The 18101-nt window shown below is 36.1% G+C and overlaps 1 protein-coding gene across 1 annotated transcript in view; it reads left to right on the top strand.

Moving 5' to 3' along the window:
* The window catches only part of AK5 (adenylate kinase 5), a 94362-nt gene that overhangs the window by 18961 nt on the left and 57300 nt on the right, over positions 1-18101 (top strand). Inside the window, exon 6 of the mRNA XM_054212201.1 lies at positions 2380-2571. Within this exon, the coding sequence (XP_054068176.1) occupies positions 2380-2571 (192 nt within the window). The remainder of the gene's footprint in view (positions 1-2379; positions 2572-18101) is intronic.

Raw genomic sequence — 18101 nt, 5'->3', positions numbered from 1 at the left:
TAATCAACCTTAATTTAACAGAGCTACCTTTAATAATGTCCATGTTGCATGGGAATCTTAACACAGAAACTTACTTTCATAGTCTTTCATATGAATAATTATGTGCCTTAAAGCTATTATGTGGTAGTAAAATTAACTGTTATAAGTAATTCATCCCCTGAAAGGACAGAATAACTGTCAATTATTTATTTAAAATAGTCTGAAAAGGGGGGAAAAGTTACTCTTTATGTTGACGTTGAGGTATGTGTGTCAGAGGTAGGACACTGGCAGTTACTTAAAAAAAATGGATTACAAGGTTAATTGTTTCAAAATCTAATAGATACTCATTAAAAATTACCAGATTTCGTATTTTTGGGTTTGGTTTGTAGTTTTTTTCCTCATGTCTCAAACCAAAAATTTGATTTTCTTTAAAATGCTCTTTAATTTTCTGTAATGATAAAGAGGCCACCATCTTGCTTGCCAGTGCTTCTTATCAGACTGTCCTGTATTGTTTGAAAATGGCTCTGCTTTTTAGCCACTTTCTACTTCCTCATCTCCATATCCTAGTCTGTCAGTGACCTCCTTTGTAAAGGCTAATGACCATCATCCCAGTTTTAAAAAGTTGTATTTGTTTCTTTTGACTTCAGAAGAACCTTTTTGTGCTCAGACTGGCAGGAGAAAAGGCCAGACTGTACTTCAGGTTGTATTCCCTCAAATGACACAGCTAGACAGGACTTTTTAAAAAAAACTTGGTTATTAATTTTCAGATGTCCACTTGTGAATTCTGAAGTATTCCATCTAGTATATGGTTGTCTTTAGGCAATTTAACATCTTTGGGTCAAGGGACCTAGATAGAGAATTTAGAAGCATAATTGGTTTGTTCTGCCCTCAATAGCAATGTATAATGAACATAAAGATATAAATCAGTTCCTTCTTTACACAGTAGAATACATGTAGATGTTTTGGTCATGCTTTTGTATAGCTCAAATTTGACTATCAAATTTACAAAGCTGAACAAAGACAAAATTATTCCATAGATAGGAAACATGAGAAAAATGTCTATTTAGCATTCTTGAGCATCCACCGTCATTTGTAATGTAACTAGATGATGTCATTTCTAGAATAGTAAGCTAATTTTTTTACTAATATTAGTTAAAATTGAAGTATGAACTTTTTAGATCAGGTACGTAAAGACAGCAGAAATAACTGTGCTTGTATGGGAGACAAATAAACCCTTCCTGATCTGCAGTTGGATAAAAACGTGCGCAACAGGGTTTGGTTTTATCTCAAATGCTTCTTATACAGAGTCCTAATAAGTTTTAAAAGGCAACACTAAGCTAGTGAGAAAAAGATTTTCAGCTGAGTCTTTAAAGAGAGGTAGATACCTTTGTAACAACCAGGTAGAGGAAAGAACAAAATCAGATCTTACCAATATGGTTAATATACACTTGTAACCCCATTTTTAAAATCATGCGAATTCAGGTATCTCAGTGACTTCTGTCTTTTCCACCAGTGGTGACCTCTGAAGATTGCCTGTGAACATTTAGCACATTCCTAAGAAAGTGGGGCTATCATTGCCTTCCCCTGCTCAAGCGCCAGAGATATCTCTTCTATAACTGCCTATAGCATGAGTAACCAAAAGTTGTGAAGAACACTGAAAGCCACAAGAGTAACTTGAATTTAACTGGGAAAGAGCTAAATTTTCAAAAAAATGTTTCTCATTGCCGTACGGCTGTACTACCTGAACTTTAGTGTGGGGATGGGTGTGAGAGGAAACAGTGCTTACCACACAGACCAAAAAGGACAGGAGAAATTAAAATCCTCTTAGCTGCCATGCCCAGCCTTTTGAAAAGTGCACTGAAGCTTGGGCGAGATTTAGAGAAATGGAGAAAGTATTATAAGAAACTGGATCTTTGAACAGGTCTGTTTTCACCTGGTCCTAGGCATCAGTCAGCTTCATAGTGGCTGCTGGATTTTAAATACCACCTTGTTTACAGGCTTTTTAGATGGAAACCATACAACCGTTTTCTTGCAGAATATGGGATGTTTATATTTTGCTCTTTTTAAAGATTTTAATTTTAGCGAGGGGAACTTTTTGGTAATGCAAACAATTAACACAGTCTAGGTAAGGTTTCTGGGTGAAGTAAAAATTTTTCATTAAACTTTTTCCTTAGCATTTCAGGTGAAGCAAATTGACTAACCTTCACGTAAGACAAACAAGCCCTTCCTTAAGCCTACAAATTTCCCTTAAAAAAAAACCCATAAAATGAATGACTTCGTCATGTTCCAACTTACACAAATATAGCATATCTGAGCCTCACCTAATAATGGAATTGCTGAGTCCTGTAGGGCTTGGACAGTCAACTTAATTACAGACTTCTTAAATTGCTCTTTCCACAGATCTGTACGCCAGATTTGGTGGTGTTTCTGGCATGTTCCAGTCAAAGGCTGAAAGAAAGGTTACTGAAGCGTGCTGAACAGCAAGGGAGACCTGATGATAACCTGAAAGCCACTCAAAGACGACTAATGAATTTCAAGCAGAATGCCGTCCCGTTGGTTAAATATTTCCAGGAAAAAGGGCTAATCATCACAGTAAGTCCTTTAGTGTATACCTCTGAAAACTTAATTCTTGTTGTGGTTATACTTGGCTTTTTAGACCTTTTGCTTTAAGATAGGCTAGGTGAGTCAAATTATGTTTTAGGTATACACCGTGGTTCCTGAAAGCAAGCTTTCAGTTTGATGAGAGATTATTTTCTGCAAAATGCAATAACCCAGAGCAAAATTCATGTGCATGTAGATGACATGGTAAGCACCACATCAGTTCTTTGCAGCAGGTATAAATTGCTTCGCCAACTACTTGCAAACCCTTTGCTCAGAAATTATTTGCATGAAAGAGCTTGCTTTGAAACACTGGTTGCTATTCCAGTGCCAGCAGTTTCATCCCTTGCAAATAGTCATGTACTTTGTCTTGAGAGGGGAGGAAGGCAGAAAAAAATTACATTCTAACAGAAAGCATGTCTTGAATAGGGTTAAATGAATACAGGTTCTTCAAGGAATAAATATATCTGTCTGTTGACTGACTGCAGTAAACAAAAAGTCCATAGATGATCTTATCATGGGTTAAATACGCCTTATTATGTGGTCTCCTACAAGCTTTTAGATTACCGATAAAAAATTTTATTACAATAAAATTGCAATGTAAATAGACCATTTGGATATCAGTAAGAATACTGATTTCTGCAGTATTTGGGGCAAGAGAAAAATATCTCCAAACACAGAACATACCAAAAGCTGCATTCATAAATAAAGCCAGAAGTACTTTATAGACATAGGGCTAGCAGGTACTGCTGAAGTATTTAAGTGCTTAATGATGATGAATTCAATGAGCAGTTGACAACAGTTGAATAATTGACATGTTCTAAATTACGGACTGTGTCTAGTTGTAGTAGTGCACAGAACTTGGTACCACATATGGTACCATGAGAGCACAGATGGCCTATTTTGTTTCTTTTGGTAGCCTAAATAACCTAGGTAGTTCACATTGCTATGTTACCCTCACAGCACATATGACTAATTCTGTGTGCTGGTCAGGTTCATGAAGGGCCAAAGCATCCTTAATTGTAAAGTCATCTAATGATGTTAATGCACTTCAACACCTTTCTGAATTTAAAAATGAAAATCCCAGGAAATTATTATATTGTTTTCTCCAGAGAGTATCTCTTCTGTTTGAGGATTTTGATTAATTCTGTTTGGAAGGATGAGAGGACTGGGATTCTTGGAAGTTGTTCCTCATTATTGAGGAAGTGTGTATTTTCTGACATTTCTATAGCGTTTACAAGTTCTCCTTATATAGAGAGCATGCTTAGCTCTTCAGGGAAAATGTGCCTTTGTAGATAAAGCATGTGGTACATCTGGACAGAGTTTCTTTTCTGGGATGAGACCTGTAAAACAAAGGATGTTTTTCCTATTGAGGCTTTGTCTTCTGATTTTTAGATTTGTTTCTTTAGAGTTCTAAATATAATTTAAATTGCACCGTTTACCTTAGATATTTCTTTCCTTTTTGAAGAAGGCAGATGTTTGTGATGGGTATGGAAATGGTAACATGGCATACGAACATTATATTACTGTCCACTACAGGACAAGGAAACAGTGTATGCAAAAAACACTGACTTGGCAATGTGTCAAGAAAGTCTTCAATATGAAAAAAATCTGTAAGATTTGAATTTATTCCTTAGCTATATGGTATCTACTCAAAGTGTGTTAATATAATTTCATAGAGATCTAGAAATTACCCTAGATTTACATCAGCGTAGAAGTGAAGAGAACTAGACTTTGGAAGGGAGAGTCTGTTGTTGACCTGTCATTAGAGCTGCTACAGTGCAGTTGTGCTTTCCATGTTGCAAAAACAGCCTGCAAGCCCTGAGAGTTAGATGCATGAGTAATTTCATGGCCAGAGGATAAAAGGATTCCTTTCTGTAGATGATAATATATATGGCAGACCTCATTTCCATAGAATTTCATTGCATATGGAAGATACATTTTGCAGTTGCCTAGGGTAACTAAATTGGTGGGGGATAAATGAGCAAAAAGAGTAGCTGGGAAAGGAGTAGTAAAAAGGGATTAAGCATGCATACTCCGGAGGATATACGCAACTGAAAATTTCTACAAAAGGATGTTTTTTAAAATCACATGACCTTGAAACAGAGGAAACATACGCAAAGTCCACATAGAAGACTACGTGCCACCAGAGCAAGTTGTAATTTTAAATTAGTGTTTCTAAAAAATGGTTATTATTTTGTCACCATTTGTTCCTTTTCTTAGTGCTCAATTTATAGATCACCATTATCTATAGAGTTTTGACATTCTTCTGACAATGTAATTTCTTTTCATATGTTCATTTGTTGGAAATTCATTTGTCGGAAATTCATTTGTCCAATAGGAAATCTGTTTCTGCGAACTTCCTGTCCTATTCCTTTAAGCAAACATCAATGGAGATAACAGATGTTTTCTCACTCCAAATGGCTCTGATCCCATTGTCGTCTTCACTGATGAACTTCAGCTTTCTTTTGGTTTTGAAAAAAAACCCACGAATCATATAATTTTTCATAGCCTTCCAACAGTAGAAAAGACAGAGTTTTCTTAGGAAGCCATAGGATCCAAGAACTACTGCAGTCTTCACCACCACCTTCTCCTGGTGGAAGCCTTGTATCTTCAACTTGCCTTCACTAGTATGTATCTGTATAATACACATGTAATATTAACACTTCTGCATATACTTGATGTGCTTGTGCACACTATTTCCCTACAGAAGGAGTTAGCAAGAAAGAAAATCATATTTATCCTGCTGATTATTACACTGAACCTGGTAGGCACTGAAATATTAAGTGGATGAGAGCAGTGTAAGAACTAGAATAATATAAAACAGAATTACACTAGCCTAATTTCTAGAGGAGTGAATCTATGAGGCAAGGTCAGGCAAGGTCAGTGTTGACCAGGAGGACAAAAAAAGATTTAAATTTTCTTAAATCCATACCTGCGCCTTGTCACTGTTATTCAAAGCTCTAAATCTCAGACATTTATTCTACCCAGCACCATGGTTTCACCCAGGGAAAAGAAACAGAACCATTTGTCTTATGGAGAGTTACAATTTTAGAACCACAAGTCAAATTTTAAACATCTACTTAAATATGTTTTTCTTCGTCAATAAACAGACTTAAAGACAAAAGAAAAATTCACTGAAATCTAACTAAATATGATATAATTACAGTCTGCTCTTAGACACTGTATAAGCAGGAAAATAAAAATCTAAATTCCCAAAGAATTCTTGCTCCAACAGTTATTCCTTTCTGGTTTTAATGTATTTTGGTTAATAGAATTAAAAAAACACCTTCTTCATCTCAGATCTCATTGGTTAGGTTGCTTAAGTGTAATTCTTTCCCTTCATCTTTTTTTTTTCCCCTTGTTCTTTTATAATTTTATATACTACGTAGCTTATACTTGTTTGCTGCTGTGTATGCCTTATGTTGTCAGTCTGCGCATGGTATCACTGCTCTCAGAGTCTGATCCTAGTTGCTGTTTTCAGGGAAAGAAGCGAGGGCCCAACTACAGTACTTCTAACGAATGGGAAGATATGCCTACTTTCTGAAAAACTTCTTAGGAATAATGAAGTTGGAACATCCAAAATGTTGGATTTTTGTTCAAATTGAACAGAACTGTAAACTTCATTATAATGAAGAAAGAGAAGTAAATATCTGATATCTTCATGAATGCACAATCTGTGTTTAAAATTCTTTTCAGCAATCTGTCAGTAGGTCTAAAATCAAAACCTGACTTTACTGAAGTCAAATTTGATTTCAGAAAGTATCAGGACCATAGTAATAGATATCACAATGTTGGACATGGAGTATTATAAACAGATGCATATGCTGTGTTTATTGTATCAGTAACTTCAAAAATCTTACAATATTATCTACTGTTTATCTAGACAATAACTAATAACCACAAATTACCGGGGCGGGAGGGGAAGATGTTAGTTAGATTAAATTATGAAAGGGATAAAATGTAAATGCCTAGATGATCTGCAAGTACTCTAAGGTTTAGCAGAGGACTTCACTTCTGAACACAGTTTAATCCATCTAGCAAATATTAGAATATTATTATATTTGGTCTCAGGTGCTGATATGACAGTTGGTATGTGTACGCGGCCCTGGCCAATAAACCAAGGCTACTATTGAGGTCTGGTCATAAGAAGAGAACTTCAAAACAAACGGGTCTGTGTATGCAAACTTCTAGGCAGTGCTTGCTGTTCATGTAAAAATATTTAGATCATTCATATCATTCGCCTATGAGAATCATTGTTAGGTACTTCGTTATTTTGGCTACAGTACTTCTAGAGATACAGTATGGTATAACTTCAGTTTCTAACACTGATTTATAAGGTTTTCCCTCTTTTTCTTTTTTTTTAATTAGATAATAATGAAAAAGTCAAAAAAAGAAAAAAAACCCCTAATCCCTATGTAACTAATGTGCTTTAATGTTTTTAATGTGGTTTCTGTCCTGAGAGGAAGCTAGCTTGCTCTGAAAAAATATGCTGTGAGTTACAAATAATAAAAAGTTAATCCTCCTCCCAGCCCCCAGCCCTGGCACCCCAGCCTAGATAAACTGTGTTTCGGGAGAAAACTGGTTTGTGTTAGCTGAAGTCCTAATCCAGCACACCTTTGTTGTCTCGTGAGAATTTACTGTTAAAGGAGATTACTGTTAAAAGAGCTCCTTAAGAATCAGCTGGAAAATTAAACTGAAAACTGGTTTATTGTTTTGTTAATTTCAAAATACATTTATCTTCTGAATGTTATATTGATGTTTCATCATTATTAGACCTGCTGCTACGAACTACCTAGCCCTTAAGCACTGTCAGATGAAGCTCAAGAAAATCACATTCACTGACCTTTGAATAAATTACTACGATGTAAAATTATTCTGACTAGGAAACTTTTTCATTTACACCCCATCAGATGTAATTCATCCTACTGCAGGCAAGTTTATAGAACACACCAGTACAGCATAGTAGACCATAATGGTGGTAGCACTTGTATCATAATGTCCTTAATTCTAAGTCATAAACAAAGTCTCCCACAGAAAGCAGCCTCTTTGCTTACAAGAAATGTTTTTTTTTCCACTCAACTGACTCGGTTAAGTTGTTCTCAGTTATAGGGATGAGCTGTGTTCTGGAGAGAAAGAAATGAGAATTCAGATAGTAGACAGTGCCCACACAGTGAAAAATACCAGAGTTGTGCTTTTTTTACTGCCAATTCACTGAGGAAAATGCAAGATAAAATTAAAGCTGCTTATTTTTATAAAATGCAGCCATTGGTAGCAAACAGCCATATTCAGGAAAGTAAAAATTTTAGTCATGGTATGGTTATTGCTGTTATGTTTTTATCAGAGGAAAAAATTATCAGAGGTGAGGAGGGCAAGATAATAGGCATGATTTGTATCTCCAGATAATCTGTATTTCAGAAACCAGTTATTTGTATCAAACCAAAATGAATTGTGGGAAGATGGTAGGGTAGAGGAGAAGTTGGGTAGAAAGGAAAAGGCAATTAAATTTCAAGTCTCTATGCCGCCTTGTTCAGACGGATTTTAAGTCTCTGCTGTTCCCACTCCAGTGATACCTATCACCCAGCTATTGGTTATTTTGAAAAGGGTCTCTGAATCTCCACTTTGTCTGGACTCTAATGCAGTGTAGATATTGGTATAGTCATTGGAGGGGAGGTCACTGGGTTACAAAAATCTTTCAGTCACAGTTGTTAAAGCTGTTCTCAGGGGTTTATCTGTTCTTTGTAGAACATATCCGTTGATCTAGGCAGAAAAAGAAATTTACAGAGCTCATCATCGTAGCAATGGAAGTTTCTTGTACTGGAGACAGGATTAGGCCCAGTCTGCCTTATTTATTATAATTCTATGTAGACATAGTGCTTCAGTGTCAACCTCGTTATGTTAATAAGTCTGTGTGTATTAAAAAAACAAAAGGCTGGCTTTAGTGAGACAAAAATGCTAAACATTAAAAGAGGGCTCTGGCCCTTATTTAAACAGCCAGGATGGGAAAGCATCCTGTAGCATAAAATGCTGATTTCACTGATATCTTCATTGTCTCACTTGTCCTCTTAGGGAATTTGCCATGCCTTTGCAAGACATTAAAATGACATTCAGATTAGTCAGAGAAGTAAAGAGAACCCAGAAAAAGCAGCTGAAGCTGGAATGGATTTTGAGCACAAATTTAGAAGTTAAATAGTTGCGGGTGAGGGAAATAGCTGATATAGCTGTCTGCCCTCATTAGCATCAAACAAGCCTAATGGCTGTCAACTGTCACAGAAAAATTCCCCACGGAGCTGCGTTATATAAATTTTTCTCTTGATTTGGTTGAAAAAGGGATTTTCCTATAGCACTGCACACTGACATGAACTTTAGCTACAGGCTGTGACTTACCAATAGCTGATGAAAATATCAGTTATAATCCATTTATAAAGTTTCTGTGCTAACATATAGCTGTCCAACTTGAGGTTTTGGGTTGGGGTATTTATTTATTTATTTATCTGTGAGTGCTGATTACAAAGGACTTTTAATTACTTGTTCCTCCTTTAGTTCTGGTCCAGGCACCTCCCCAGAGAAATGGGGGTCCTGCAGTCCTTTCAGCAGCTCCTAAGGTCAATCCAGATCTTACCAATGGCACACTGTTATGCAAAGGCATGATCTGAACCTCCACCCTGCTTGTAGGTCCTGATCGCAGCCACTGCCAGGCACCTCTCCCAAACCAGAATCCAGCTCCAGGAATCTTCTAGCTAGTGGAGGAACATGCACCTGGTTTGGCAGAACACAGAATGACTAACTGCCCTTTGTTTTTAAGGTGGTGATACTTGCTCTCATCCATGCAGTTCTGCATTAAACAATCCTTAAAAAGAAAATAAAAAAAAATCCACACCCCCTTCCCTGAAGTAATGCTAGGAATAGAGACTGTTAGCCACCACCTCCCCCGCGCGCTCTCACTTCTCTGCTGCAGGCTGAGGATCTCATTTACATGCCATCTGATGCTTTGGATCTTGCATTTTTGGCTGCAAAGTGATACAGACTTGGCAGGAATGGTTTCACTCGAACCTAGCCTTGTCTGTATCTGAGCGTAGCCTTTCTCCCCACAAGTCATACATGTGGATTTGAACTTGCTTTGCTTTGTAGAGGGTGCTGAACTGAGATTTCCCATTGATTGGCCCAATGCCATCAATATATTTTGAAATGCCTCTCAGTTGTTTCAAAAATACAGCAGTTCTAAGCACACCCTGTTAGGAACATGTTAGATATGCTTTTAACATGACTACTACACTGGCTTTTCAGGGTACTTCTGGTTTCTGGCCATGACCAAGTAAGGGTGCAAAGAGGAACCCAGATAGCTTTGAATGTCAGCTGGAGCAAAACTTCAGTGTTTTAGGAACTTTCCAAACCAAACAGGGAATGTAGGTAGCTATTTGTGGGAACCTCGAGATTGGCGGTTTTGTTTGAGATTCAGGAGCCTTCCTCTGTTTTTCTGTGTGATTCCTTAATCTTCATCTGTCTCCATGAATGTAAATGCTTATATAATCATGAGAAACATTTCTATACAGGGAAAATGAGATGTGAGATGGGAAATAATTACTATCACTTTTTCATTTTTTGGTGATTCAGAGCAATGAAAGGTAATTTGAAGTCTAGAACAGGTAACCAGATCTCTTTAGACACAGAAAGTCATCTAGCTGTCATTGCAAATTAAGGGTCTGTGTGTCTCTCCTATGTTTGGTAGCTCTTTTGCAGAAAAATTGGGATATGAGGAAGAACCTGGAACTGTTTCCTGTGGAACTGCTGAACTAGAGAAAGTTTATGCCTGCTCTCATCAGTGCTAGGTTTTACACTGTGTCTGAACACTATTTATGTGTTACTGCTTTGTGAGATATTTTGAAGAACGTACAAAAGAAGGTATATAAGTGAAATTTATGTATAAGTGTGTCTAAACAAACTGTTTGTAAATGCATGCACATTTTATATGGGAAAGATAGATAAGTAATTTGTGCATATGTGGAAGCATGTGCACCATATAGGTTTTCCAAGCTTCAAAATATTTTCAGCCTCTGATTGTATGATTTATGTCAACAAGTTAAGTGTATCAGAAATATTAATGTCTGCCAGAGAATGACCAAGCTTGGAAACTTGCCGTCTGTGCATACGTGCAAGCAAGCAGAGAAGCCTTGAGGGTGGAAATTCTTTGCTGAGGTGAATAGCATTGGTACAACACTATGATTTTTTCTACCTTTGGAAGCATGATGATTTAAATAAATACAAGCTTTTTGAAATCTGTCCTGCGCGCTGTACCCCCAGTAGTTTGAATGAATAAGCAGACTTTGAAAAAAAGAAACATTGACAAGTCTGGCTATAGAATTAGCCACGGGTGAATGCATAGGCCAAGCTGATGTAGGAACTCCAGAAAGAGAGAGGGAATGCTGTTTCTGACAGCCATACTATCCCAGATTTATCCATTTCTGGACCTGTGAGAGCTGATACGTGTTTAAAATTAACAGATCTGAAGCTAAAGCTGAGATAAGTAATTAAGCCAAGTTATCATGCAGAGAAATGAACTGTTAGAGATGTTTAAAATACCATGCCCTACATATTCTTCAAGTTACTTTAAACATTTCATCTTAAGGTAATTAAGCTGTGTCCTTTGGGTGAATATTAGCTTCTAATTGCCTTTTTATAATTAAAATGAGGCTTAAAGAAGATTAATTTTTCTTATTTAGAGGAAACATTAAGAAACCATCTTGGACAAAACACCTCGTCTCTGGGAAGTCCTTTTGTGTTGAATCAGGAATACTTGGCATCCATAAGTAAACTTCCCTATCCTAAACCACACCTGATTTTGTGAACATCCAGCAGAAGAACCAAAATTGCATTTCAGCCATGCTTTGCTGTAACCGTTAAAATACTACTTTCTTACCAAAGTTCCATTAGTGATTTCCAGCTCTGATTACCACTGATGGATCTTCCCTGTGAAAAGTTTATAGTCACTGACTTCCTGATTTTATGGCAAACCATTTTGTTGCCATTTGGTGGAAAAATTTTGGATATCAACTCATGCAAGTTGCTACATCAGTAGAATCAGAATGGTCTTTCAGCTCTCACTCTCACAGTCCTATTACTATATCTTGTGGCTTGTGCCCTACAGTTCCAGTATTTAACATCCTTATTTTCTGAATCTTAAGTTTGTATCATTAGCTATTATTAAATATTTCTATTTCCTTATGCATATGGCAACTGAATGTTTGTTCTGATATCAGCCATACTCAACTTTGGTTCTGATGGGTGAAAAGAGATTGAATGGACTGGCTTCTAGTCATGCAGTCTAGTATCATCCTGTAATTATTTGAGCATTTACTCATTTCTTGTAGATGTAATACATGAAATAGAGGAGGCACATAAAAGATTACATTTTCTTATTTTTTTAATGCATTATAAATTTATTCACATTTGTGAATGCTCAGGTAGTGTAATGAAGGAAGCCATTTAAGTGTCAAAATGGAGAAGAGATACTCAGACCGTCAGCGGAAAGTCTGATGCAGTTAATCTTCTAGACCTGTTCTGCAAGTTTTCTCCAGCATTCTGGAGTCTTATTTCAGCATTTATGCTCAACAAGACAGGGTTAGATGTAGCTACAGTGTTGGTGGCGAACTGAGAAAGCTGAAGAGCTTCTCATCCGTTGTGTGACTCAGGGAGCACACCACACTAGACAGTACTAAAGCGAGAACTACAGCTTTCCCCTAGTACACCTTCCCCTTTGCAGAATATCCTTTTGAATGTTTCTGATAACTCTTTGGAGGATTTTATTTGTTTTTAATACAACTAAAGAATATCTATCAAACAGTCCTTTGAGGAACTGTATGAAATACTCCAGAATTAGGAAACACCACTATTGTGTTAACTCAGCACTTCACTGAAGTAATATTTCATTGCTTCTTAAATTCACTGATACTCACACATTGGGTAGCCATTAACATGGCTATTTTGTTCCTTGTAACTGTGGTATGTCATTTAGTGTTAGAACAAACATCTCTGCACAGCGTTGCCTTGTATCATGTAGACATAGCCTAAAATTATTGGCAAAGGCTCTCTTGTGAATGCTCTGTAGTTTGTCTTTGCTATAACTAAGCATGTTTCCTTTATCCTCTTGCACAATTACCACCCTTCCTAATCCCAGGGTTAACATTTGTACCTTTCCATCTGATCGAGGACTGCGGTTTGTGTCATTAATGGACAGTGAGTATAGCTATCCGTTCACTTTGCTGTCACCATATCACATTCTGCAACTCAATAGTCTACTTAAATAATAAAAGAAAAGCCTCACAAGACATGACTATAACACTGCAGTCACAATTATCATTGTAATTTTCTGTGAAGGAAGAACTGTTGTCTCCATTCTCAACGGTTAATCTCTTTTTATGCCAACAACATGATCATTCATGCCAGTCACGGTATAGCAAGTAAAGGACTTAATGTGTAAAATGTGTCATCTTTTCACTGCAACATGCTATGATTGGTTATTTATATATCTAGGATTGTTCATACGTATGTTATGCCTTGATCTGTGTTGTTAAAAATAAAATTGCTAAAACTAGGTTGGTTTTAGGCAAATCTTAATATTTTTTCATTATGTCCTCCACTGGATTTCTCCTCCTGTCTTTAAGCAGAAGGTCAAATTTAAGCTTTGCATTCACGTTTTCAATACCAGTACTTCAAAATTATCTGCTCTGTCTAGCATGTCAGGTCTTGTCTTTTCTTGCATTTTACCATCCATTGTGTTTTGCTAATAATACAGTTTTTGTAATGCCGAGGTCATCTCCCTGTTGTACCACTGCAAGATGCCAATTAGGCAATTTTAAAATGTACTTTTCACTAGTTTCATACTGTGTCCTGCCTTCTGTGCACTTTGGTCTGCTTTACTGAAAAGAACAGACTTCTGTATAAATGCAGAGTCCTTACTAAAAGGGAATCTAAAATGTGGGCAATACAGTTTGTAGTCAAGTTGCTTATTAAATTTATCAGTCCTTAATACAATGAAAAAAAAATAATCCAGTAATCCTCTTTGTATCTGCACCTTATTGCAAGAATTTCACTATATAGATTGTACATAATATAGATTCACATAAACCCAAGGCAGCTCATTTCTGTTTCTTTTACAAGAACATTATCTGTGCTGTCCTTCAGGCTATGTATGTCGCCTCAGTGTGCTGTGATGGCCATTAAAGGTTTTATGGGTATTTTAGCTTTCATCTCTGACCCTGTTCATGGGGTGCAAGACACAAATGAGCTCAATTCCAGTACTGTGAACAGAGGCTTTTCTTCATTTATGCAATTCATTTTCTCTTGTATCCCTTGAACTTTAGGAAGAGGGTCAGTAGCCATGTGAATTCTGAGATGAGTTTGGTTTTAAGAACTATTCATTATATCCTTGAACTACAATCAGGAGACCACTCCTCAGAAAAATCACTAAATTTAGTAGGGTGAGTGTAATACAGAATAAGTGAAATATCTGGATGTTCTCTCATAGGTTAGGTTAGGACTTGGTAACAGAAACCACGTCAGTGTTTCTTGGAAAGATATCCATTCTAAAACCCTTAGCTTAACAACCAGTCATGTTAGAGAGAACCTTCAATAGAATTTACTTGATAGCTTCTTGTTAAGGCTGCACAACAATTTTTTATAACCTAATAACATACCTTGTAAATATTAATTATTCTTTAAGTAAAAGATTACAGTTGCTCTTTTTATATTCGGCAAAGTTCAAATGAAATCGCAAAATTTCTTTTTCCCCATGGATTGCACAAGCATGGTGAACATTGCTGATAGGAAAAAAAAAAAGGTGCCCTGAAAAAAAATTTAGTAGAAAATGACTGACATTTGAGGCATGAAACAAGACCTAAATCTAACCTTTTTCGAGCGCATGATTTGGCTTGAGGATGGAAAAGGACCAATAAAAAAGTCCTAAGCGGGGATAGAAGCCTGCATTAATTTATTCACTGGAGTAAGGATGGGACCTAAGTATGTAGAGTCACTCTCTACCTCAGTGACTATGTATTTACAAAAGTTATACAGCTCTGAGAGAAGGCTTGTGGGAAACCTTTTGCAAATTAAGCCACAGGCAAGTACCCAGGATCTTCATTACATGAGGTAAGAGAGTGTTGAGTTCACATCAGTGAATCAGTTAAAAATTAGCTAGTGTGCAAAATCAATTGCTTGCAGAGCCAGCATATATAAATAGGCTCTCTGTAGGCTCTTCCTTTCCACACTGGAGGGAGGAGGAAGTCAACAACATCCTAAGACCCAGTGGAGAGCTTTTAATGGAAATGGGATCTAGTTTGTTCAGTGTAGACTTGTCCACATGAACTTTTGTTTGGTTTGATGGGGTATTTGTATTTCGTCGGTTCCCTTACTCCCTCGGCATAATTTTAATACAGAGTAAGCTTTACAGATAATTAGGATCTGCCTCCAAATTATTTTTCTTCTTTGACAGTGTAGACTACTCTCAAAACTAATAGAATCAAATAAGAGATTACAGTTTTCTGGAAGTTTGGACAGTGACTTCTAAAGGTTTCTGGGAGCTAGAACACTATAGTCCAAGATAAAGGAAACTTGTGTTTCCTCCTTAGCAATAATGACTGCATGGAACGCAATAATTATTTCAACTAAAGATTCTGAAAATTAGCTTTAAGAACTCGCATATCTGAACTGTCTTGAAAACTCTGCAAATCTTGGGTTTGTTCTTTTAATTATCACAAGTCCACTTTTAGAGTGAGTCCAAGTATTGATACTTTCTGCTTAACAATTATCATGCCTATTGGAGAAGGCTGCCCCCTAGAATGAAAAAAAAAATTTACTTTTGATATGATACTCCATAAGAGTAAGAAGATCTAATAAGATTTATGATATGCAAAAGGAGGGAATTGGAATTCTATTAATGATTAGTAATTAGGATATGCTTGGTGAGACCCACCGAATGAATTTGACTATCTGCAGAGTGCATTGCCATATATTGTTATTACTTAAAAATGGGACAGGTATCCAAAGAATGCCAGAAAACTGAGTTAACGTAACATGTTCAGGCCTAAGATCATCTGAAATTATTTTTTGTTTAAAAAGGTTTTTGCTGTGAGATCATCCAAGTCATCTGATTTAGAATTAAAACAAAAAGTTATATACACAGAAAGGAATATTTAAAATACTTTGTTTTCTATCTCACTACTGCTTAAACCATGTGAAAACAGAGTGGGAACCTAAAATCCCCCCACAATCCCTTTTGTAAAGGGAAAAAAAAAAAAAAAAAAGAGATGTATTCACACTTTATTTTTTTTCACTCTAAGTAATTTCACTGCAAAGGTAAAGAAATCTTCATTTTCTTGAATGCCATTGATTTAATTAGAATCTTAAACAGAAAAAAATGCAGTAAAAGATATCTTTAAGCCTAGTGTCAAATGAATTGAGACTAAATATCACAAAACCTAATAATGAACTTGTTCTATCCTTATAAATCGCATCTTAACGCTTTTTTAATTTACTGAATATATTAAAAATAAAGACTACGTTGCTTACACCTATTCACATTGCAACTTTTCAGAGTATCTTGACCAATATGAACTATAGATAATTTTAGAATCTGTCATATATATCTCATTTCTTATATTTTTGTGTCTTAGAAGCATGCAAGAATACCCATTTACACTTTGGGTTGCTTTTAACAGTGCTTCTGTAAGCTTATACTGAGTTAATTTTCAATTGCTAATTCTTAGTTATAATTCAGTTCTTAGTTATAATTGTATAGCTGTTCCTTAACTGTTCAGAAGCAGAAAATACAATCAAATTAGTGTTTTCTGCTAAAGCCTATCCTAAACCCAAACCAAACGTGTTTTCCAGGGTCCATAAGTGTGTGAGAGCCTATGCCATTCACTCTGTCTGGATAACACGAATGGTTTTAATAATAATTTTATTAATAGTAACATTTTAATAATAAAAGAAAGGCAAACATAAATCAAATATTCATTATGTTAAGGTAAATAAAAAACAACGGATAATTGTTAAATGGTCTAAATAGCTACTAGTCACCTTTTGAGTTCTAGTCATTACTGCAACACTGGTGAAGGTTGAAAGAAAGAGGTACACCTTCCACACACTCTGAGCTGATTTATATTACAAAAGCAGACACTTTGAAAACACTTAATTTTGTAATTAACTGTCCATGTTCTGCCAGTAGAAATTAATATCACTGTACAGCTGTAAGATCAAAATTATTCTGCTAAAATAATCAAGGGTTGAAATAGTCAGAAAAAAACCCCATACTAGCACGAGGCAGCAAATAGAAAGGTAGAAGCTTCACAGATATTTATCTGTCTGCCATTTCACAAGATGACATTGAAAATAACCATAGGGTGAGAAACGCCATAATGCAGTCTCATCCAACAGAAAAATGCAGAAATGGTGAAGGATCTGCAGTGATGGAGAATACTAGCCAGAAGCTACTTTAATACAGAGAAGACCCCCAGTTTATAAAATAATTTCTGTTTAGGAACTGTATAGTTGATTCTCCTTTAGTATATCAAAAGTTCTAATTTTCTGTGTAAATTGAAGCAATGGTTATAGCTGTTTTTATAGATAATGTTGTATAAATAATTAATATGGGTCGTTCGGCTTGCTTTTGCCATTTGTTGATATCTCAACAATGTATTAATACTATGGTATTAGACCTCGAGTGTTAGAGTTTCGGGTATTCTATAATTCACTTAGCTCAAACGAACAGGTAGTGGACAGACAAGCGTAAAGTTATGAAATTACAATAAAAGAAAGGTTGTGGAGGCTTCGTTTTGATCCTTACTGGGCTTGGGGCTTTTTTTCATCTTTCCCCTACAACACACACTATTGTTGCATTACATGGATTTCTTAACGATATCCCTGCCTCCTCTTAGTCTTCATTTCCCTACTCAGGGTAAGTGGGCTGCTCTAGTTTTCTGATTTGTACTTTCTATTTCCTTGATCAATATAGTGGCCATTTTCTGTACTACTTGTTGACAACGCATCCCCTGGACATTTCTCATACTTTTTTTTTTAATAAACCCATTATATTATTTAGTGCTTCCCTAAAATTATGTTTCATTTAATAGCCTCTGGGTAGCAATATTGTCAAAAGCTTTTGAAAAATTAAATAAGATATGTCAATCAGTTCCACTTCGTCCACTTTTTTGTTATGATATTTAAAAAATGCTTTCAGCCTACATAATCATGTGGGATTTTGTCCTACATTTGTTTCCAAAAAATATATGCTAGATGCAAGAATGTCATATTCCTTGATGACTAAAGCAATAGTTTCTGTCAGTATCTCGTTAGCTTGCCAGCTTTCATTTGTAAATCAAATAATCTCTTTTGTGCTCTGAAGCAGCATGCTCCAATAATTTAGACAGATAAACAGAACTTTCTGGTACAGAAATTAAAATAGCAGTGCACTCACTTCTTGCTGCAGGAAACAAATTCATGTTCTTCCTGAGGCAGCGCAATTGGAAGTT

This window comes from Rissa tridactyla, chromosome 8 (assembly GCF_028500815.1).
Source record: "Rissa tridactyla isolate bRisTri1 chromosome 8, bRisTri1.patW.cur.20221130, whole genome shotgun sequence".
Taxonomy (NCBI): domain Eukaryota; kingdom Metazoa; phylum Chordata; class Aves; order Charadriiformes; family Laridae; genus Rissa; species Rissa tridactyla.
The sequence above is the reverse complement of the archived record's forward strand: the minus strand, read 5'-3'. Positions and strand labels throughout refer to the sequence as shown.